Below are 23000 nucleotides of genomic sequence, written 5' to 3' on the forward strand. Positions count from 1 at the left end.
CACTACTACGGCGCCTCTGGATACAAGTTCCTCTCAATCAAGTTTCTCCTCCACACGGCAAACTCCAAAATCTGCGATTGGGTCTACTACATTTCCAAGCACAACCCAATCATCCAGTACCACGCTCAACACCAATGTGCAATCGACAACACCCAAAGCAAGCAGCACTACTACGGCGCCTCTTGATACAAGTTCCTCTCAATCAAGTTTCTCCTCCACACGTCAAACTCCAACATCCAGGACTGTGTCTACCACATTTCCAAGCACAACCAAATCATCCAGTACCACGCTCAGCACCACTGTCCAATCGACAACACTCAAAGCAAGCAGCACTACTACGGCGCCTCTGGATACAAGTTCCTCCCAATCAAGTTTCTCCTCCACACGTCAAACTCCAAAATCTGCGATTGGGTCTACCACATTTCCAAGCACAACACAATCATCCGGTACTACGCTCAATACCACTGTGCAATGGACAACACCCAAAGCAAGCAGCACTACTACGGCGCTTCTGGATACAAGTTTCTCTCAATCAAGTTTCTCCTCCACACGTCAAACTCCAACAACCACGACTGGGTCTTACACATTTCCAAGCACAACCCAATCATCCAGTACCACGCTCAACACCAATGTGCAATCGACAACACCCAAAGCAAGCAGCACTACTACGGCGCTTCTGGATACAAGTTCCTCTCAATCAAGTTTCTCCTCCACACGTCAAACTCCAAAATCTGCGATTGGGTCTACCACATTTCCAAGCACAACCCAATCATCCAGTACCACGCTCAACACCACTCTGCAATCGACAACACCCAAAGCAAGCAGCACTACTACGGCGCCTCTGGATACAAGTTCTTCTCAATCAAGTTTCTCCTCCACACGTCAAACTCCAAAATCTGCGATTGGGTCTACCACATTTCCAAGCACAACCCAATCATCCAGTACCACGCTCAACACCAATGTGCAATCGACAACACCCAAAGCAAGCAGCACTACTACGGCGCCTCTGGATACAAGTTTCTCCCAGTCAAGTTTCTCCTCCACACGTCAAACTCCAACATCCAGGACTGTGTCTACCACATTTCCAAGCACAACCCAATCATCCAGTACCACGCTCAACACCAATGTGCAATCGACAACACCCAAAGCAAGCAGCACTACTACGGCGCTTCTGGATACAAGCTCCTCTCAATCAAGTTTCTCCTCCACACGTCAAACTCCAAAAATCTGCGATTGGGTCTACCACATTTCCAAGCACAACCCAATCATCCAGTACCACGCTCAACACCAATGTGCAATCGACAACACCCAAAGCAAGCAGCACTACTACTGCGCCTCTGGATACAAGTTTCTCACAATCAAGTTTCTCCTCCACACGTCAAACTCCAAAATCTGCGATTGGGTCTACCACATTTCAAAGCACAACCCAATCATCCAGTACCACGCTCAACACCAATGTGCAATCGGAAACACCCAAAGCAAGCAACACTACTACGGCGCCTCTGGATACAAGTTCCTCTCAATCAAAGTTTTCCTCCGCACGTCAAACCCCAACAACCACGACTGGGTCTACCACATTTCCAAGCACAACCCAATCATCCAGTACCACGCTCAACACCAATCTGCAATCCACAACACCCAAATCAAGCAGCGAGACTACGGCGCCTCTGAATACAAGTTTCTCCCAATCAAGTTTCTCCTCCACACGTCAAACTACAAAATCTGCGATTGGGTCTACCACATTTCCAAGCACAACCCAATCATCCGGTACTACGCTCAACACCACTGTGCAATCGACAACACCCAAAGCAAGCATCACTACTACCGCGCCTCTGGATACAAATTCCTCTCAATCAAGTTTCTCCTCCACACGTCAAACTCCAAAATCTGCGATTGGGTCTACCACATTTCCAAGCACAACCCAATCATCCAGTACCACGCTCAACACCAATGTGCAATCGACAACACCCAAAGCAAGCAGCACTACTACGGCTCCTCTGGATACAAGTTTCTCCCAATCAAGTTTCTCCTCCACACGTCAAACTCCAACATCCAGGACTGTGTCTACCACATTTCTAAGCACAACCCAATCATCCAGTACCACGCTCAACACCACTCTGCAATCGACAACACCCAAAGCAAGCAGCACTACTACGGCGCCTCTGGATACAAGTTCCTCTCAATCAAGTTTCTCCTCCACACGTCAAACTCCAAAATCTGCGATTGGGTCTACCACATTTCCAAGCACAACCCAATCATCCCGTACCACGCTCAACACCAATGTGCAATCGAAAACACCCAAAGCAAGCAACACTACTACGGCGCCTCTGGATACAACTTCCTCTCAATCAAGTTTCTCCTCCGCACGTCAAACCCCAACAACCACGACTGGGTCTACCACATTTCCATGCACAACCCAATCATCCAGTACTACGCTCAACACCAATGTGCAATCGACAACACCCAAAGCAAGCAGCACTACTACGGCGCCTCTGGATACAAGTTTCTCCCAATCAAGTTTCTCCTCCACACGTCAAACTCCAAAATCTGCGATTGGGTCTACCACATTTCCAAGCACAACCCAATCATCCAGTACCACGCTCAACACCAATGTGCAATCGAAAACACCCAAAGCAAGCAGCACTACTACCGCGCCTCTGGATACAAGTTCCTTTCAATCAATTTTCTCCTCCACACGTCAAACTCCAAAATCTGCGATTGGGTCTACCACATTTCCAAGCACAACCCAATCATCCAGTACCACGCTCAACACCAATGTGCAATCGACAACACCCAAAGCAAGCAGCACTACTACGGCGCCTCTGGATACAAGTTTCTGCCAATCAAGTTTCTCCTCCACACGTCAAACTCCAACATTTAGGACTGTGTCTACCACATTTCCAAGCACAACCCAATCATCCAGTACCACGCTCAACACTACTCAGCAATCGACAACACCCAAAGCAAGCAGCACTACTACGGCGCTTCTGGATACAAGTTCCTCTCAATCAAACTTCTCCTCCACCTGTCAAACTCCAAAATCCGCGATCGGGTCTACCACATTTCCAAGCCCAACCCAATCATCCAGTACCACGCTCAACACCAATGTGCAATCCACAACACCCAAAGCAAGCAGCACTACTACGGCGCCTCTGGATACAAGTTCCTCCCAATCAAGTTTCTCCTCCACACGTCAAACTCCAACAACCACGACTGGGTCTACCACATTTCCAAGCACAACCCAATCATCCAGTACCACGCTCAACACCAATGTGCAATCGACAGCACCCAAAGCAAGCAGCACTACTACGGCGCTTCTGGATACAAGTTCCTCTCAATCTAGTTTCTCCTCCACACGTCAAACTCCAAAATCTGCGATTGGGTCTACCACATTTCCAAGCACAACCCAATCATCCAGTACCACGCTCAACACCAATGTGCAATCGACAACACCCAAAGCAAGCAGCACTACTACGGCTCCTCTGGATACAAGTTTCTCCCAATCAAGTTTCTCCTCCACACGTCAAACTCCAACATCCAGGACTGTGTCTACCACATTTCCAAGCACAACCCAATCATCCAGTACCACGCTCAACACCACTCTGCAATCGACAACACCCAAAGCAAGCAGCACTACTACGGCGCCTCTGGATACAAGTTCCTCTCAATCAAGTTTCTCCTCCACACGTCAAACTCCAAAATCTGCGATTGGGTCTACCACATTTCCAAGCACAACCCAATCATCCCGTACCACGCTCAACACCAATGTGCAATCGAAAACACCCAAAGCAAGCAACACTACTACGGCGCCTCTGGATACAAGTTCCTCTCAATCAAGTTTCTCCTCCGCACGTCAAACCCCAACAACCACGACTGGGTCTACCACATTTCCATGCACAACCCAATCATCCAGTACCACGCTCAACACCAATGTGCAATCGACAACACCCAAAGCAAGCAGCACTACTACGGCGCCTCTGGATACAAGTTTCTCCCAATCAAGTTTCTCCTCCACACGTCAAACTCCAAAATCTGCGATTGGGTCTACCACATTTCCAAGCACAACCCAATCATCCAGTACCACGCTCAACACCAATGTGCAATCGAAAACACCCAAAGCAAGCAGCACTACTACCGCGCCTCTGGATACAAGTTCCTCTCAATCAAGTTTCTCCTCCACACGTCAAACTCCAAAATCTGCGATTGGGTCTACCACATTTCCAATCACAACCCAATCATCCAGTACCACGCTCAACACCAATGTGCAATCGACAACACCCAAAGCAAGCAGCACTACTACGGCGCTTCTGGATACAAGTTTCTGCCAATCAAGTTTCTCCTCCACACGTCAAACTCCAACATCCAGGACTGTGTCTACCACATTTCCAAGCACAACCCAATCATCCAGTACCACGCTCAACACTACTCAGCAATCGACAACACCCAAAGCAAGCAGCACTACTACGGCGCTTCTGGATACAAGTTCCTCTCAATCAAACTTCTCCTCCTCATGTCAAACTCCAAAATCCGCGATCGGGTCTACCACATTTCCAATCACAACCCAATCATCCAGTACCACGCTCAACACCAATGTGCAATCCACAACACCCAAAGCAAGCAGCACTACTACGGCGCCTCTGGATACAAGTTCCTCCCAATCAAGTTTCTCCTCCACACGTCAAACTCCAACAACCACGACTGGGTCTACCACATTTCCAAGCACAACCCAATCATCCAGTACCACGCTCAACACCAATGTGCAATCGACAGCACCCAAAGCAAGCAGCACTACTACGGCGCTTCTGGATACAAGTTCCTCTCAATCTAGTTTCTCCTCCACACGTCAAACTACAAAATCTGCGATTGGGTCTACCACATTTCCAAGCACAACCCAATCATCCCGTACCACGCTCAACACCAATGTGCAATCGACAACACCCAAAGCAAGCAGCACTACTACGGCGCCTCTGGATACAAGTTCCTCTCAATCAAGTTTCTCCTCCACACGTCAAACTCCAAAATCTGCGATTGGGTCTACTACATTTCCAAGCACAACCCAATCATCCAGTACCACGCTCAACACCACTCTGCAATCGACAACACCCAAAGCAAGCAGCACTACTACGGCGCCTCTTGATACAAGTTCCTCTCAATCAAGTTTCTCCTCCACACGTCAAACTCCAACATCCAGGACTGTGTCTACCACATTTCCAAGCACAACCCAATCATCCAGTACCACGCTCAGCACCACTGTCCAATCGACAACACTCAAAGCAAGCAGCACTACTACGGCGCCTCTGGATACAAGTTCCTCCCAATCAAGTTTCTCCTCCACACGTCAAACTCCAAAATCTGCGATTGGGTCTACCACATTTCCAAGCACAACACAATCATCCGGTACTACGCTCAATACCACTGTGCAATGGACAACACCCAAAGCAAGCAGCACTACTACGGCGCTTCTGGATACAAGTTTCTCTCAATCAAGTTTCTCCTCCACACGTCAAACTCCAACAACCACGACTGGGTCTTACACATTTCCAAGCACAACCCAATCATCCAGTACCACGCTCAACACCAATGTGGAATCGACAACACCCAAAGCAAGCAGCACTACTACGGCGCTTCTGGATACAAGTTCCTCTCAATCAAGTTTCTCCTCCACACGTCAAACTCCAAAATCTGCGATTGGGTCTACCACATTTCCAAGCACAACCCAATCATCCAGTACCACGCTCAACACCACTCTGCAATCGACAACACCCAAAGCAAGCAGCACTACTACGGCGCCTCTGGATACAAGTTCTTCTCAATCAAGTTTCTCCTCCACACGTCAAACTCCAAAATCTGCGATTGGGTCTACCACATTTCCAAGCACAACCCAATCATCCAGTACCACGCTCAACACCAATGTGCAATCGACAACACCCAAAGCAAGCAGCACTACTACGGCGCCTCTGGATACAAGTTTCTCCCAGTCAAGTTTCTCCTCCACACGTCAAACTCCAACATCCAGGACTGTGTCTACCACATTTCCAAGCACAACCCAATCATCCAGTACCACGCTCAACACCAATGTGCAATCGACAACACCCAAAGCAAGCAGCACTACTACGGCGCTTCTGGATACAAGCTCCTCTCAATCAAGTTTCTCCTCCACACGTCAAACTCCAAAAATCTGCGATTGGGTCTACCACATTTCCAAGCACAACCCAATCATCCAGTACCACGCTCAACACCAATGTGCAATCGACAACACCCAAAGCAAGCAGCACTACTACTGCGCCTCTGGATACAAGTTTCTCCCAATCAAGTTTCTCCTCCACACGTCAAACTCCAAAATCTGCGATTGGGTCTACCACATTTCCAAGCACAACCCAATCATCCAGTACCACGCTCAACACCAATGTGCAATCGGAAACACCCAAAGCAAGCAACACTACTACGGCGCCTCTGGATACAAGTTCCTCTCAATCAAAGTTTTCCTCCGCACGTCAAACCCCAACAACCACGACTGGGTCTACCACATTTCCAAGCACAACCCAATCATCCAGTACCACGCTCAACACCAATCTGCAATCCACAACACCCAAATCAAGCAGCGAGACTACGGCGCCTCTGAATACAAGTTTCTCCCAATCAAGTTTCTCCTCCACACGTCAAACTACAAAATCTGCGATTGGGTCTACCACATTTCCAAGCACAACCCAATCATCCGGTACTACGCTCAACACCACTGTGCAATCGACAACACCCAAAGCAAGCATCACTACTACCGCGCCTCTGGATACAAATTCCTCTCAATCAAGTTTCTCCTCCACACGTCAAACTCCAAAATCTGCGATTGGGTCTACCACATTTCCAAGCACAACCCAATCATCCAGTACCACGCTCAACACCAATGTGCAATCGACAACACCCAAAGCAAGCAGCACTACTACGGCTCCTCTGGATACAAGTTTCTCCCAATCAAGTTTCTCCTCCACACGTCAAACTCCAACATCCAGGACTGTGTCTACCACATTTCTAAGCACAACCCAATCATCCAGTACCACGCTCAACACCACTCTGCAATCGACAACACCCAAAGCAAGCAGCACTACTACGGCGCCTCTGGATACAAGTTCCTCTCAATCAAGTTTCTCCTCCACACGTCAAACTCCAAAATCTGCGATTGGGTCTACCACATTTCCAAGCACAACCCAATCATCCCGTACCACGCTCAACACCAATGTGCAATCGAAAACACCCAAAGCAAGCAACACTACTACGGCGCCTCTGGATACAACTTCCTCTCAATCAAGTTTCTCCTCCACACGTCAAACCCCAACAACCACGACTGGGTCTACCACATTTCCATGCACAACCCAATCATCCAGTACTACGCTCAACACCAATGTGCAATCGACAACACCCAAAGCAAGCAGCACTACTACGGCGCCTCTGGATACAAGTTTCTCCCAATCAAGTTTCTCCTCCACACGTCAAACTCCAAAATCTGCGATTGGGTCTACCACATTTCCAAGCACAACCCAATCATCCAGTACCACGCTCAACACCAATGTGCAATCGAAAACACCCAAAGCAAGCAGCACTACTACCGCGCCTCTGGATACAAGTTCCTCTCAATCAATTTTCTCCTCCACACGTCAAACTCCAAAATCTGCGATTGGGTCTACCACATTTCCAAGCACAACCCAATCATCCAGTACCACGCTCAACACCAATGTGCAATCGACAACACCCAAAGCAAGCAGCACTACTACGGCGCCTCTGGATACAAGTTTCTGCCAATCAAGTTTCTCCTCCACACGTCAAACTCCAACATTTAGGACTGTGTCCTACCACATTTCCAAGCACAACCCAATCATCCAGTACCACGCTCAACACTACTCAGCAATCGACAACACCCAAAGCAAGCAGCACTACTACGGCGCTTCTGGATACAAGTTCCTCTCAATCAAACTTCTCCTCCACATGTCAAACTCCAAATCCGCGATCGGGTCTACCACATTTCCAAGCACAACCCAATCATCCAGTACCACGCTCAACACCAATGTGCAATCCACAACACCCAAAGCAAGCAGCACTACTACGGCGCCTCTGGATACAAGTTCCTCCCAATCAAGTTTCTCCTCCACACGTCAAACTCCAACAACCACGACTGGGTCTACCACATTTCCAAGCACAACCCAATCATCCAGTACCACGCTCAACACCAATGTGCAATCGACAGCACCCAAAGCAAGCAGCACTACTACGGCGCTTCTGGATACAAGTTCCTCTCAATCTAGTTTCTCCTCCACACGTCAAACTACAAAATCTGCGATTGGGTCTACCACATTTCCAAGCACAACCCAATCATCCAGTACCACGCTCAACACCAATGTGCAATCGACAACACCCAAAGCAAGCAGCACTACTACGGCGCCTCTGGATACAAGTTCCTCCCAATCAAGTTTCTCCTCCCACACGTCAAACTCCAAAATCTGCGATTGGGTCTACCACATTTCCAAGCACTACACAATCATCCGGTACTACGCTCAATACCACTGTGCAATCGACAACACCCCAAAGCAAGCAGCACTACTACGGCGCTTCTGGATACAAGTTCCTCTCAATCAAGTTTCTCCTCCACACGTCAAACTCCAAAATCTGCGATTGGGTCTACCACATTTCCAAGGCACAACCCAATCATCCAGTACCACGCTCAACACACTCTGCAATCGACAACACCCAAGCAAGCAGCACTACTACGCGCCTCTGGATACAAGTTCTTCTCAACCAAGTTTCTACTCCACACGTCAAACTCCAAAATCTGCGATTGGGTCTACCACATTTCCAAGCACAACCCAATCATCCAGTACCACGCTCAACACCAATGTGCAATCGACAACACCCAAAGCAAGCAGCACTACTACGGCGCCTCTGGTTACAAGTTTCTCCCAGTCAAGTTTCTCCTCCACACGTCCAAACTCCAACATCCAGGACTGTGTCTACCACATTTCCAAGCACAACCCCAATCATCCAGTACCCACGCTCAACACCAATGTGCAATCGACAACACCCAAAGCAAGCAGCACTACTACGGCGCTTCTGGATACAAGTTCCTCTCAATCAAGTTTCTCCTTCCACACGTCAAACTCCAAAATCTGCGATTGGGTCTACCACATTTCCAAGCACAACCCAATCATCCAGTACCACGCTCAACACCACTCTGCAATCGACAACACCCCAAAGCAAGCAGCACTACTACGGCGCCTCTGGATACAAGTTTCTCTCAATCAAGTTTCTCCTCCACACGTCAAACTCCAAAATCTGCGATTCGGTCTACCACATTTCCAAGCACAACCCAATCATCCAGTACCACGCTCAACACCACTCTGCAATCGACAACACCCAAAGCAAGCAGCACTTTTACGGCGCCTCTGGATACAAGTTCCTCTCAATCAAGTTTCTCCTCCACACGTCAAACTTCAAAATCTGCGATTGGGTCTACCACATTTCCAAGCACAACCCAATCATCCAGTACCACGCTCAACACCAATGTGCAATCGACAACACCCAAAGCAAGCAGCACTACTACGGCGCCTCTGGATAAAAGTTTCTCCCAGTCACGTTTCTCCTCCACACGTCAAACTCCAACATTTAGGACTGTGTCTACCACATTTCCAAGCACAACCCAATCATCCAGTACCACGCTCAACACCAATGTGCAATCGACAACACCCAAAGCAAGCAGCACTACTACGGCGCCTTTGGATACAAGTTCCTCCCAATCAAGTTTCTCCTCCACACGTCAAACTCCAAAATTTGCGATCGGGTCTACCACATTTCCAATCACAACCCAATAATCCAGTACAACGCTCAACACCACTGTGCAATCGACAACACCCAAAGCAAGCAGCACTACTACGGCGCCTTTGGATACAAGTTCCTCTCAATCAAGTTTCTCCTCCGCACGTCAAACCCCAACAACCACTACTGGGTCTACCACATTTCCATGCACAACCCAATCATCCAGTACTACGCTCAACACCAATGTGCAATCGACAACACCCAAAGCAAGCAGCACTACTACGGCGCCTCTGGATACAAGTTTCTCCCAATCAAGTTTCTCCTCCACACGTCAAACTCCAAAATCTGCGATTGGGTCTACCACATTTCCAAGCACAACCCAATCATCCAGTACCACGCTCAACACCAATGTGCAATCGACAACACCCAAAGCAAGCAGCACTACTACCGCGCCTCTGGATACAAGTTCCTCTCAATCAAGTTTCTCCTACACACGTCAAACTCCAAAATCTGCGATTGGGTCTACCACATTTCCAAGCACAACCCAATCATCCAGTACCACGCTCAACACCAATGTGCAATCGACAACACCCAAAGCAAGCAGCACTACTACGGCGCCTCTGGATACAAGTTTCTGCCAATCAAGTTTCTCCTCTACACGTCAAACTCCAACATCCAGGACTGTGTCTACCACATTTCCAAGCACAACCCAATCATCCAGTACCACGCTCAACACTACTCAGCAATCGACAACACCCAAAGCAAGCAGCACTACTACGGCGCTTCTGGATACAAGTTCCTCTCAATCAAACTTCTCCTCCACATGTCAAACTCCAAAATCCGCGATCGGGTCTACCACATTTCCAATCACAACCCAATCATCCAGTACCACGCTCAACACCAATGTGCAATCCACAACACCCAAAGCAAGCAGCACTACTACGGCGCCTCTGGATACAAGTTCCTCCCAATCAAGTTTCTCCTCCACACGTCAAACTCCAACAACCACGACTGGGTCTACCACATTTCCAAGCACAACCCAATCATCCAGTACCACGCTCAACACCAATGTGCAATCGACAGCACCCAAAGCAAGCAGCACTACTACGGCGCTTCTGGATACAAGTTCCTCTCAATCTAGTTTCTCCTCCACACGTCAAACTACAAAATCTGCGATTGGGTCTACCACATTTCCAAGCACAACCCAATCATCCAGTACCACGCTCAACACCAATGTGCAATCGACAACACCCAAAGCAAGCAGCACTACTACGGCGCCTCTGGATACAAGTTCCTCTCAATCAAGTTTCTCCTCCATACGTCAAACTCCAAAATCTGCGATTGGGTCTACTACATTTCCAAGCACAACCCAATCATCCAGTACCACGCTCAACACCAATGTGCAATCGACAACACCCAAAGCAAGCAGCACTACTACGGCGCCTCTGGATACAAGTTCTTCTTAATCAAGTTTCTCCTCCAGACGTCAAACTCCAAAATCTGCGATTGGGTCTACCACATTTCCAAGCACAACCCAATCATCCAGTACCACGCTCAACACCACTCTGCAATCGACAACACCCAAAGCAAGCAGCACTACTACGGCGCCTCTGGATACAAGTTCTTCTCAATCAAGTTTCTCCTCCACACGTCAAACTCCAAAATCTGCGATTGGGTCTACCACATTTCCAAGCACAACCCAATCATCCAGTACCACGCTCAACACCAATGTGCAATCGACAACACCCAAAGCAAGCAGCACTACTACGGCGCCTCTGGATAAAAGTTTCTCCCAGTCACGTTTCTCCTCCACACGTCAAACTCCAACATTTAGGACTGTGTCTACCACATTTCCAAGCACAACCCAATCATCCAGTACCACGCTCAACACCAATGTGCAATCGACAACACCCAAAGCAAGCAGCACTACTACGGCGCCTTTGGATACAAGTTCCTCCCAATCAAGTTTCTCCTCCACACGTCAAACTCCAAAATTTGCGATCGGGTCTACCACATTTCCAATCACAACCCAATAATCCAGTACCACGCTCAACACCACTGTGCAATCGACAACACCCAAAGCAAGCAGCACTACTACGGCGCCTTTGGATACAAGTTCCTCTCAATCAAGTTTCTCCTCCGCACGTCAAACCCCAACAACCACGACTGGGTCTACCACATTTCCATGCACAACCCAATCATCCAGTACTACGCTCAACACCAATGTGCAATCGACAACACCCAAAGCAAGCAGCACTACTACGGCGCCTCTGGATACAAGTTTCTCCCAATCAAGTTTCTCCTCCACACGTCAAACTCCAAAATCTGCGATTGGGTCTACCACATTTCCAAGCACAACCCAATCATCCAGTACCACGCTCAACACCAATGTGCAATCGACAACACCCAAAGCAAGCAGCACTACTACCGCGCCTCTGGATACAAGTTCCTCTCAATCAAGTTTCTCCTCCACACGTCAAACTCCAAAATCTGCGATTGGGTCTACCACATTTCCAAGCACAACCCAATCATCCAGTACCACGCTCAACACCAATGTGTAATCGACAACACCCAAAGCAAGCAGCACTACTACGGCGCCTCTGGATACAAGTTTCTGCCAATCAAGTTTCTCCTCTACACGTCAAACTCCAACATCCAGGACTGTGTCTACCACATTTCCAAGCACAACCCAATCATCCAGTACCACGCTCAACACTACTCAGCAATCGACAACACCCAAAGCAAGCAGCACTACTACGGCGCTTCTGGATACAAGTTCCTCTCAATCAAACTTCTCCTCCACATGTCAAACTCCAAAATCCGCGATTGGGTCTACCACATTTCCAATCACAACCCAATCATCCAGTACCACGCTCAACACCAATGTGCAATCCACAACACCCAAAGCAAGCAGCACTACTACGGCGCCTCTGGATACAAGTTCCTCCCAATCAAGTTTCTCCTCCACACGTCAAACTCCAACAACCACGACTGGGTCTACCACATTTCCAAGCACAACCCAATCATCCAGTACCACGCTCAACACCAATGTGCAATCGACAGCACCCAAAGCAAGCAGCACTACTACGGCGCTTCTGGATACAAGTTCCTCTCAATCTAGTTTCTCCTCCACACGTCAAACTACAAAATCTGCGATTGGGTCTACCACATTTCCAAGCACAACCCAATCATCCAGTACCACGCTCAACACCAATGTGCAATCGACAACACCCAAAGCAAGCAGCACTACTACGGCGCCTCTGGATACAAGTTCCTCTCAATCAAGTTTCTCCTCCATACGTCAAACTCCAAAATCTGCGATTGGGTCTACTACATTTCCAAGCACAACCCAATCATCCAGTACCACGCTCAACACCAATGTGCAATCGACAACACCCAAAGCAAGCAGCACTACTACGGCGCCTCTGGATACAAGTTCTTCTTAATCAAGTTTCTCCTCCAGACGTCAAACTCCAAAATCTGCGATTGGGTCTACCACATTTCCAAGCACAACCCAATCATCCAGTACCACGCTCAACACCAATGTGCAATCGACAACACCCAAAGCAAGCAGCACTACTACGGCGCTTCTGGATACAAGTTCCTCTCAATCAAGTTTCTCCTCCACACGTCAAACTCCAAAATCTGCGATTGGGTCTACCACATTTCCAAGCACAACCCAATCATCCAGTACCACGCTCAACACCACTGTGCAATCGACAACACCCAAAGCAAGCAGCACTACTACGGCGCCTCTGGATACAAGTTTCTCTCAATCAAGTTTCTCCTCCACACGTCAAACTCCAAAATCTGCGATTGGGTCTACCACATTTCCAAGCACAACCCAATCATCCAGTACCACGCTCAACACCACTCTGCAATCGACAACACCCAAAGCAAGCAGCACTTTTACGGCGCCTCTGGATACAAGTTCCTCTCAATCAAGTTTCTCCTCCACACGTCAAACTTTAAAATCTGCGATTGGGTCTACCACATTTCTAAGCACAACCCAATCATCCAGTACCACGCTCAACACCAATGTGCAATCGACAACACCCAAAGCAAGCAGCACTACTACGGCGCCTCTGGATAAAAGTTTCTCCCAGTCACGTTTCTCCTCCACACGTCAAACTCCAACATTTAGGACTGTGTCTACCACATTTCCAAGCACAACCCAATCATCCAGTACCACGCTCAACACCAATGTGCAATCGACAACACCCAAAGCAAGCAGCACTACTACGGCGCCTTTGGATACAAGTTCCTCCCAATCAAGTTTCTCCTCCACACGTCAAACTCCAAAATCTGCGATTGGGTCTACCACATTTCCAAGCACTACACAATCATCCGGTACTACGCTCAATACCACTGTGCAATGGACAACACCCAAAGCAAGCAGCACTACTACGGCGCTTCTGGATACAAGTTCCTCTCAATCAAGTTTCTCCTCCACACGTCAAACTCCAACAACCACGACTGGGTTTTACACATTTCCAAGCACAACCCAATCATCCAGTACCACGCTCAACACCAATGTGCAATCGACAACACCCAAAGCAAGCAGCACTACTACGGCGCTTCTGGATACAAGTTCCTCTCAATCAAGCTTCTCCTCCACACGTCAAACTCCAAAATCTGCGATTGGGTCTACCACATTTCCAAGCACAACCCAATCATCCAGTACCACGCTCAACACCACTCTGCAATCGACAACACCCAAAGCAAGCAGCACTACTACGGCGCCTCTGGATACAAGTTCTTCTCAATCAAGTTTCTCCTCCACACGTCAAACTCCAAAATCTGCGATTGGGTCTACCACATTTCCAAGCACAACCCAATCATCCAGTACCACGCTCAACACCAATGTGCAATCGACAACACCCAAAGCAAGCAGCACTACTACGGCGCCTCTGGATACAAGTTTCTCCCAGTCAAGTTTCTCCTCCACACGTCAAACTCCAACATCCAGGACTGTGTCTACCACATTTCCAAGCACAACCCAATCATCCAGTACCACGCTCAACACCAATGTGCAATCGACAACACCCAAAGCAAGCAGCACTACTACGGCGCTTCTGGATACAAGTTCCTCTCAATCAAGTTTCTCCTCCACACGTCAAACTCCAAAATCTGCGATTGGGTCTACCACATTTCCAAGCACAACCCAATCATCCAGTACCACGCTCAACACCACTCTGCAATCGACAACACCCAAAGCAAGCAGCACTACTACGGCGCCTCTGGATACAAGTTTCTCTCAATCAAGTTTCTCCTCCACACGTCAAACTCCAAAATCTGCGATTGGGTCTACCACATTTCCAAGCACAACCCAATCATCCAGTACCACGCTCAACACCACTCTGCAATCGACAACACCCAAAGCAAGCAGCACTTTTACGGCGCCTCTGGATACAAGTTCCTCTCAATCAAGTTTCTCCTCCACACGTCAAACTTCAAAATCTGCGATTGGGTCTACCACATTTCCAAGCACAACCCAATCATCCAGTACCACGCTCAACACCAATGTGCAATCGACAACACCCAAAGCAAGCAGCACTACTACGGCGCCTCTGGATAAAAGTTTCTCCCAGTCACGTTTCTCCTCCACACGTCAAACTCCAACATTTAGGACTGTGTCTACCACATTTCCAAGCACAACCCAATCATCCAGTACCACGCTCAACACCAATGTGCAATCGACAACACCCAAAGCAAGCAGCACTACTACGGCGCCTTTGGACACAAGTTCCTCCCAATCAAGTTTCTCCTCCACACGTCAAACTCCAAAATTTGCGATCGGGTCTACCACATTTCCAATCACAACCCAATAATCCAGTACCACGCTCAACACCACTGTGCAATCGACAACACCCAAAGCAAGCAGCACTACTACGGCGCCTCTGGATACAAGTTTCTCCCAATCAAGTTTCTCCTTCACACGTCAAACTCCAAAATCTGCGATTGGGTCTACCACATTTCCAAGCACAACCCAATCATCCCGTACCAAGCTCAACACCAATGTGCAATCGACAACACTCAAAGCAAGCAGCACTACTACGGCGCCTCTGGATACAAGTTCCTCCCAATCAAGTTTCTCCTCCACACGTCAAACTCCAAAATTTGCGATCGGGTCTACCACATTTCCAATCACAACCCAATAATCCAGTACCACGCTCAACACCACTGTGCAATCGACAACACTCAAAGCAAGCAGCACTACTACGGCGCCTCTAGATACAAGTTCCTCTCAATCAAGTTTCTCCTTCACACGTCAAACTCCAAAATCTGCGATTGGGTCTACCACATTTTCAAGCACAACCCAATCATCCCGTACCACGCTCAACACTAATGTGCAATCGACAACACTCAAAGCAAGCAGCACTACTACGGCGCCTCTGGATAGAAGTTCCTCTCAATCAAGTTTCTCCTCCACACGTCAAACTCCAAAATCTGCGATTGGGTCTACCACATTTCCAAGCACAACCCAATCATCCAGTACCACGCTCAACACCAATGTGCAATCGACAACACCCAAAGCAAACAGCACTACTACGGCGCCTCTGGATACAAGTTTCTCCCAGTCAAGTTTCTCCTCCACACGTCAAACTCCAACATCCAGGACTGTGTCTACCACATTTCCAAGCACAACCCAATCATCCAGTACCACGCTCAACACCACTCTGCAATCGACAACACCCAAAGCATGCAGCACTACTACAGCGCCTCTGGATACAACTTCCTCTCAATCAAGTTTCTCCTCCACACGTCAAACTCCAAAATTTGCGATCGGGTCTACAACATTTCCAATCACAACCCAATAATCCAGTACCACGCTCAACACCACTGTGCAATCGACAACACCCAAAGCAAGCAGCACTACTACGGCGCCTCTGGATACAAGTTCCTCTCAATCAAGTTTCTCCTTCACACGTCAAACTCCAAAATCTGCGATTGGGTCTACCACATTTCCAAGCACAACCCAATCATCCTGTACCAAGCTCAACACCAATGTCCAATCGACAACACTCAAAGCAAGCAGCACTACTACGGCGCCTCTGGATACAAGTTCCTCCCAATCAAGTTTCTCCTCCACACGTCAAACTCCAAAATTTGCGATCGGGTCTACCACATTTCCAATCACAACCCAATAATCCAGTACCACGCTCAACACCACTGTGCAATCGACAACACTCAAAGCAAGCAGCACTACTACGGCGCCTCTGGATACAAGTTCCTCTCAATCAAGTTTCTCCTCCACACGTCAAACTCCAACAACCACGACTGGGTCTACCACATTTCCAAGCACAACCCAATCATCCAGTACCACGCTCAACACCAATGTGCAATCGACAGCACCCAAAGCAAGCAGCACTACTACGGCGCTTCTGGATACAAGTTCCTCTCAATCTAGTTTCTCCTCCACACGTCAAACTACAAAATCTGCGATTGGGTCTACCACATTTCCAAGCACAACCCAATCATCCAGTACCACGCTCAACACCAATGTGCAATCGACAACACCCAAAGCAAGCAGCACTACTACGGCGCCTCTGGATACAAGTTCCTCTCAATCAAGTTTCTCCTCCACACGTCAAACTCCAAAATCTGCGATTGGGTCTACCACATTTCCAAGCACAACCCAATCATCCAGTTCCACGATCAGCAGCGCTGTGCAATCGAAAAGACCCAAAGCAAGCAGCACTACTACGGCGCTTCTGGATACAAGTTCCTCTCAATTAAATTTCTCCTCCACACGTCAAACTCCAACAACCACGACTGGGTTTACCACATTTCCAAGCACAACCCAATCATCCAGTACCACGCTCAACACCAATGTGCAATCGACAACACCCAAAGCAAGCAGCACTACTACCGCGCCTCTGGATACAAGTTCCTCTCAATCAAGTTTCTCCTCCACACGTCAAACTCCAAAATCTGCGATTGGGTCTACCACATTTCCAAGCACAACCCAATCATCCAGTACCACGCTCAACACCAATGTGTAATCGACAACACCCAAAGCAAGCAGCACTACTACGGCGCCTCTGGATACAAGTTTCTGCCAATCAAGTTTCTCCTCTACACGTCAAACTCCAACATCCAGGACTGTGTCTACCACATTTCCAAGCACAACCCAATCATCCAGTACCACGCTCAACACTACTCAGCAATCGACAACACCCAAAGCAAGCAGCACTACTACGGCGCTTCTGGATACAAGTTCCTCTCAATCAAACTTCTCCTCCACATGTCAAACTCCAAAATCCGCGATCGGGTCTACCACATTTCCAATCACAACCCAATCATCCAGTACCACGCTCAACACCAATGTGCAATCCACAACACCCAAAGCAAGCAGCACTACTACGGCGCCTCTGGATACAAGTTCCTCCCAATCAAGTTTCTCCTCCACACGTCAAACTCCAACAACCACGACTGGGTCTACCACATTTCCAAGCACAACCCAATCATCCAGTACCACGCTCAACACCAATGTGCAATCGACAGCACCCAAAGCAAGCAGCACTACTACGGCGCTTCTGGATACAAGTTCCTCTCAATCTAGTTTCTCCTCCACACGTCAAACTACAAAATCTGCGATTGGGTCTACCACATTTCCAAGCACAACCCAATCATCCAGTACCACGCTCAACACCAATGTGCAATCGACAACACCCAAAGCAAGCAGCACTACTACGGCGCCTCTGGATACAAGTTCCTCTCAATCAAGTTTCTCCTCCATACGTCAAACTCCAAAATCTGCGATTGGGTCTACTACATTTCCAAGCACAACCCAATCATCCAGTACCACGCTCAACACCAATGTGCAATCGACAACACCCAAAGCAAGCAGCACTACTACGGCGCCTCTGGATACAAGTTCTTCTTAATCAAGTTTCTCCTCCAGACGTCAAACTCCAAAATCTGCGATTGGGTCTACCACATTTCCAAGCACAACCCAATCATCCAGTACCACGCTCAACACCAATGTGCAATCGACAACACCCAAAGCAAGCAGCACTACTACGGCGCTTCTGGATACAAGTTCCTCTCAATCAAGTTTCTCCTCCACACGTCAAACTCCAAAATCTGCGATTGGGTCTACCACATTTCCAAGCACAACCCAATCATCCAGTACCACGCTCAACACCACTGTGCAATCGACAACACCCAAAGCAAGCAGCACTACTACGGCGCCTCTGGATACAAGTTTCTCTCAATCAAGTTTCTCCTCCACACGTCAAACTCCAAAATCTGCGATTGGGTCTACCACATTTCCAAGCACAACCCAATCATCCAGTACCACGCTCAACACCACTCTGCAATCGACAACACCCAAAGCAAGCAGCACTTTTACGGCGCCTCTGGATACAAGTTCCTCTCAATCAAGTTTCTCCTCCACACGTCAAACTTTAAAATCTGCGATTGGGTCTACCACATTTCTAAGCACAACCCAATCATCCAGTACCACGCTCAACACCAATGTGCAATCGACAACACCCAAAGCAAGCAGCACTACTACGGCGCCTCTGGATAAAAGTTTCTCCCAGTCACGTTTCTCCTCCACACGTCAAACTCCAACATTTAGGACTGTGTCTACCACATTTCCAAGCACAACCCAATCATCCAGTACCACGCTCAACACCAATGTGCAATCGACAACACCCAAAGCAAGCAGCACTACTACGGCGCCTTTGGATACAAGTTCCTCCCAATCAAGTTTCTCCTCCACACGTCAAACTCCAAAATCTGCGATTGGGTCTACCACATTTCCAAGCACTACACAATCATCCGGTACTACGCTCAATACCACTGTGCAATGGACAACACCCAAAGCAAGCAGCACTACTACGGCGCTTCTGGATACAAGTTCCTCTCAATCAAGTTTCTCCTCCACACGTCAAACTCCAACAACCACGACTGGGTTTTACACATTTCCAAGCACAACCCAATCATCCAGTACCACGCTCAACACCAATGTGCAATCGACAACACCCAAAGCAAGCAGCACTACTACGGCGCTTCTGGATACAAGTTCCTCTCAATCAAGCTTCTCCTCCACACGTCAAACTCCAAAATCTGCGATTGGGTCTACCACATTTCCAAGCACAACCCAATCATCCAGTACCACGCTCAACACCACTCTGCAATCGACAACACCCAAAGCAAGCAGCACTACTACGGCGCCTCTGGATACAAGTTCTTCTCAATCAAGTTTCTCCTCCACACGTCAAACTCCAAAATCTGCGATTGGGTCTACCACATTTCCAAGCACAACCCAATCATCCAGTACCACGCTCAACACCAATGTGCAATCGACAACACCCAAAGCAAGCAGCACTACTACGGCGCCTCTGGATACAAGTTTCTCCCAGTCAAGTTTCTCCTCCACACGTCAAACTCCAACATCCAGGACTGTGTCTACCACATTTCCAAGCACAACCCAATCATCCAGTACCACGCTCAACACCAATGTGCAATCGACAACACCCAAAGCAAGCAGCACTACTACGGCGCTTCTGGATACAAGTTCCTCTCAATCAAGTTTCTCCTCCACACGTCAAACTCCAAAATCTGCGATTGGGTCTACCACATTTCCAAGCACAACCCAATCATCCAGTACCACGCTCAACACCACTCTGCAATCGACAACACCCAAAGCAAGCAGCACTACTACGGCGCCTCTGGATACAAGTTTCTCTCAATCAAGTTTCTCCTCCACACGTCAAACTCCAAAATCTGCGATTGGGTCTACCACATTTCCAAGCACAACCCAATCATCCAGTACCACGCTCAACACCACTCTGCAATCGACAACACCCAAAGCAAGCAGCACTTTTACGGCGCCTCTGGATACAAGTTCCTCTCAATCAAGTTTCTCCTCCACACGTCAAACTTCAAAATCTGCGATTGGGTCTACCACATTTCCAAGCACAACCCAATCATCCAGTACCACGCTCAACACCAATGTGCAATCGACAACACCCAAAGCAAGCAGCACTACTACGGCGCCTCTGGATAAAAGTTTCTCCCAGTCACGTTTCTCCTCCACACGTCAAACTCCAACATTTAGGACTGTGTCTACCACATTTCCAAGCACAACCCAATCATCCAGTACCACGCTCAACACCAATGTGCAATCGACAACACCCAAAGCAAGCAGCACTACTACGGCGCCTTTGGACACAAGTTCCTCCCAATCAAGTTTCTCCTCCACACGTCAAACTCCAAAATTTGCGATCGGGTCTACCACATTTCCAATCACAACCCAATAATCCAGTACCACGCTCAACACCACTGTGCAATCGACAACACCCAAAGCAAGCAGCACTACTACGGCGCCTCTGGATACAAGTTTCTCCCAATCAAGTTTCTCCTTCACACGTCAAACTCCAAAATCTGCGATTGGGTCTACCACATTTCCAAGCACAACCCAATCATCCCGTACCAAGCTCAACACCAATGTGCAATCGACAACACTCAAAGCAAGCAGCACTACTACGGCGCCTCTGGATACAAGTTCCTCCCAATCAAGTTTCTCCTCCACACGTCAAACTCCAAAATTTGCGATCGGGTCTACCACATTTCCAATCACAACCCAATAATCCAGTACCACGCTCAACACCACTGTGCAATCGACAACACTCAAAGCAAGCAGCACTACTACGGCGCCTCTAGATACAAGTTCCTCTCAATCAAGTTTCTCCTTCACACGTCAAACTCCAAAATCTGCGATTGGGTCTACCACATTTTCAAGCACAACCCAATCATCCCGTACCACGCTCAACACTAATGTGCAATCGACAACACTCAAAGCAAGCAGCACTACTACGGCGCCTCTGGATAGAAGTTCCTCTCAATCAAGTTTCTCCTCCACACGTCAAACTCCAAAATCTGCGATTGGGTCTACCACATTTCCAAGCACAACCCAATCATCCAGTACCACGCTCAACACCAATGTGCAATCGACAACACCCAAAGCAAACAGCACTACTACGGCGCCTCTGGATACAAGTTTCTCCCAGTCAAGTTTCTCCTCCACACGTCAAACTCCAACATCCAGGACTGTGTCTACCACATTTCCAAGCACAACCCAATCATCCAGTACCACGCTCAACACCACTCTGCAATCGACAACACCCAAAGCATGCAGCACTACTACAGCGCCTCTGGATACAACTTCCTCTCAATCAAGTTTCTCCTCCACACGTCAAACTCCAAAATTTGCGATCGGGTCTACAACATTTCCAATCACAACCCAATAATCCAGTACCACGCTCAACACCACTGTGCAATCGACAACACCCAAAGCAAGCAGCACTACTACGGCGCCTCTGGATACAAGTTCCTCTCAATCAAGTTTCTCCTTCACACGTCAAACTCCAAAATCTGCGATTGGGTCTACCACATTTCCAAGCACAACCCAATCATCCTGTACCAAGCTCAACACCAATGTCCAATCGACAACACTCAAAGCAAGCAGCACTACTACGGCGCCTCTGGATACAAGTTCCTCCCAATCAAGTTTCTCCTCCACACGTCAAACTCCAAAATCTGCGATTGGGTCTACCACATTTCCAATCACAACCCAATAATCCAGTACCACGCTCAACACCACTGTGCAATCGACAACACTCAAAGCAAGCAGCACTACTACGGCGCCTCTGGATACAAGTTCCTCTCAATCAAGTTTCTCCTCCACACGTCAAACTCCAACAACCACGACTGGGTCTACCACATTTCCAAGCACAACCCAATCATCCAGTACCACGCTCAACACCAATGTGCAATCGACAGCACCCAAAGCAAGCAGCACTACTACGGCGCTTCTGGATACAAGTTCCTCTCAATCTAGTTTCTCCTCCACACGTCAAACTACAAAATCTGCGATTGGGTCTACCACATTTCCAAGCACAACCCAATCATCCAGTACCACGCTCAACACCAATGTGCAATCGACAACACCCAAAGCAAGCAGCACTACTACGGCGCCTCTGGATACAAGTTCCTCTCAATCAAGTTTCTCCTCCACACGTCAAACTCCAAAATCTGCGATTGGGTCTACCACATTTCCAAGCACAACCCAATCATCCAGTTCCACGATCAGCAGCGCTGTGCAATCGAAAAGACCCAAAGCAAGCAGCACTACTACGGCGCTTCTGGATACAAGTTCCTCTCAATTAAATTTCTCCTCCACACGT

General features: G+C 48.3%; 1 protein-coding gene across 1 annotated transcript in view; it reads left to right on the plus strand.

The window, feature by feature from the left end:
* Positions 1 to 226: 226 nt before the first annotated feature.
* The window catches only part of LOC135481428 (uncharacterized), a gene marked incomplete at both ends in the record, with an annotated part of 36064 nt that continues 13290 nt past the window's right edge, over positions 227 to 23000 (plus strand). The window contains 5 exons of the mRNA XM_064761252.1: positions 227 to 322; positions 1076 to 1138; positions 1986 to 2150; positions 2972 to 3087; positions 5192 to 5438. Of these exons, the coding sequence (XP_064617322.1) occupies positions 227 to 322; positions 1076 to 1138; positions 1986 to 2150; positions 2972 to 3087; positions 5192 to 5438 (687 nt within the window). The remainder of the gene's footprint in view (positions 323 to 1075; positions 1139 to 1985; positions 2151 to 2971; positions 3088 to 5191; positions 5439 to 23000) is intronic.

Source organism: Liolophura sinensis, unplaced genomic scaffold, assembly GCF_032854445.1.
Source record: "Liolophura sinensis isolate JHLJ2023 unplaced genomic scaffold, CUHK_Ljap_v2 scaffold_89, whole genome shotgun sequence".
NCBI classification, from domain to species: Eukaryota; Metazoa; Mollusca; class Polyplacophora; order Chitonida; family Chitonidae; genus Liolophura; species Liolophura sinensis.